General features: G+C 45.8%; 1 protein-coding gene across 1 annotated transcript in view; it reads left to right on the top strand.

Moving 5' to 3' along the window:
* Nucleotides 1-93: 93 nt before the first annotated feature.
* LOC101859058 (CAP-Gly domain-containing linker protein 3) overlaps nucleotides 94-1,702 on the top strand; it is a gene marked incomplete at its 5' end in the record, with an annotated part of 13,651 nt that continues 12,042 nt past the window's right edge. Inside the window, 2 exon segments of the mRNA XM_035973233.1 lie at nucleotides 94-237; nucleotides 786-985. Of these exon segments, the coding sequence (XP_035829126.1) occupies nucleotides 94-237; nucleotides 786-985 (344 nt within the window).

The following is a 1,702-nucleotide window of genomic DNA, read 5'->3' as shown; positions in this document are numbered from 1 at the left end:
CCCTTGTAACACCTCTAATCTTCGGTACTTATATGACCTTATTATGTTGCAAGTGCCGTAAAACTCTTACGAAAAAAAAATGTGATGTTTCAGACATCGACAGCACCTGCTCTGAGTTTGAGCACGGCTCAGCCCTACACATCGCGGCGTCCAATCTGGCACTAGAGGCCTGCAAGCTGCTCTTACAGAACGGGGCCAACCCCTCGCTCAAGGACGACCTTGGCCGAACGCCGCTCGGTGAGTCATGGTGGCCCTTGATTAACAGCAGAGTTACCAAGTGGTTGGTTGGCGGGTGCTCTGGTGTGGTTTGCTTCTTCTTTCCTATCAAACATCTATCATCCTGATCTCTTCTACTTCTATTCTGTGTGTGTTACTCTCTTGTAACACCTCTAATCTTCGGCACATATACGGCCTTATTGTGTTGCAAGTGCTGTAACACTCTTACTAGAACTAAAGAGTTACAGAAATTTGGAGCTGGGGGTAACTATAACCGCACACATAAGCATGCACACACACACACATAAACTCACAGACACACATGCAAACACTCACATACACACATTGCCTCTCACACACACACATACCCTCCCTCTCACATGCACAAATCCACACTCCACACACACACATCCTCAAAGATACACACACAGCCACTCACACACATGCACCCACCCACACACACACACAAACACCCCCTCAAACCCTCACACACACATACATACAGCCACACACACTCCCACCCCTTGTTTTGAAGACCCCTGCTCAAAAGTTCCCCTGTCCTCTTCCAGACTGCATCCCGGACCTTTCCTCTTTCGACGAGTCCTCCAACATGGGTCACCTGATCAAGAAGGTGAAGAAGACGCTGAGCGAGGCAGTGCCCCCGACCTCCAGACAGCCGCCGCCCAACTACGACCTTGTGCAGAGCAAGGTCACACTACAGGCGCTGGGCCTGGCCACGGGCGACAAGATTCTGGTTGGAGGGGTCAAGGTAAGGCTGCGGATGGTTGGCGGGTGCTCGGGGGGTGTAGTCTGCTCCTTCTTTCCTATCAAACATCTATTGTCCTTATCATCTCTTCTCCTTCTTTTTTAAAATAATATGTTACACTCTAGTAACATCTCTAATCTTCAACACTTATGTGGTCGCTTTTAAACACCAGAGGCTATCCTGAAAAATGCTGTTTTGAGAAAGTCGAAGGTAAAGTTTTTGCCCCTTGTTCAGTTTCTTTAAGAGACAAGGAGAGTTTGAGAGTTTTCTCTATAACCAAACAGATATACACACCAGTGAAACCAAACTTCTCCTATAGGTAGGGCAATGCCCACTTTTGGTGTAGGTCAAGATTTCTGGAAGCCGTTGTGTTGCAAGTGCCGTAAAACTCATACTAAAACTAAAGGTAGGGCTGAACATGCCAGTGACCTACTTATTGTACATAATTTACTTATGATTTTATGTATTTTTGTTTCAAGGGGAGATGCTTTTGTCGGGTTATTATTGTGTTGATGTACTTTAAAAAAAACTTAAAACTGATGTTAATAATTATTATTATTGTGTTGATGTGCTTGATAGATAGGTAGACGTGGTCAAAATTAAGTAGACAGACAGTGAAAGAGACAGAGAGAAAGAGAGAGAGAGAGAGTGTGTGTGTGAGAGAAAGAGAGAGAGTGTGTGTGTGTGTGAGAGAGAGGGAGAGAGAGAGGGAGAGAGGGA

This window comes from Aplysia californica, unplaced genomic scaffold (genome assembly GCF_000002075.1).
Source record: "Aplysia californica isolate F4 #8 unplaced genomic scaffold, AplCal3.0 scaffold01073, whole genome shotgun sequence".
In the NCBI taxonomy this organism is placed as follows: Eukaryota; Metazoa; Mollusca; class Gastropoda; order Aplysiida; family Aplysiidae; genus Aplysia; species Aplysia californica.
The sequence above is the reverse complement of the archived record's forward strand: the minus strand, read 5'-3'. Positions and strand labels throughout refer to the sequence as shown.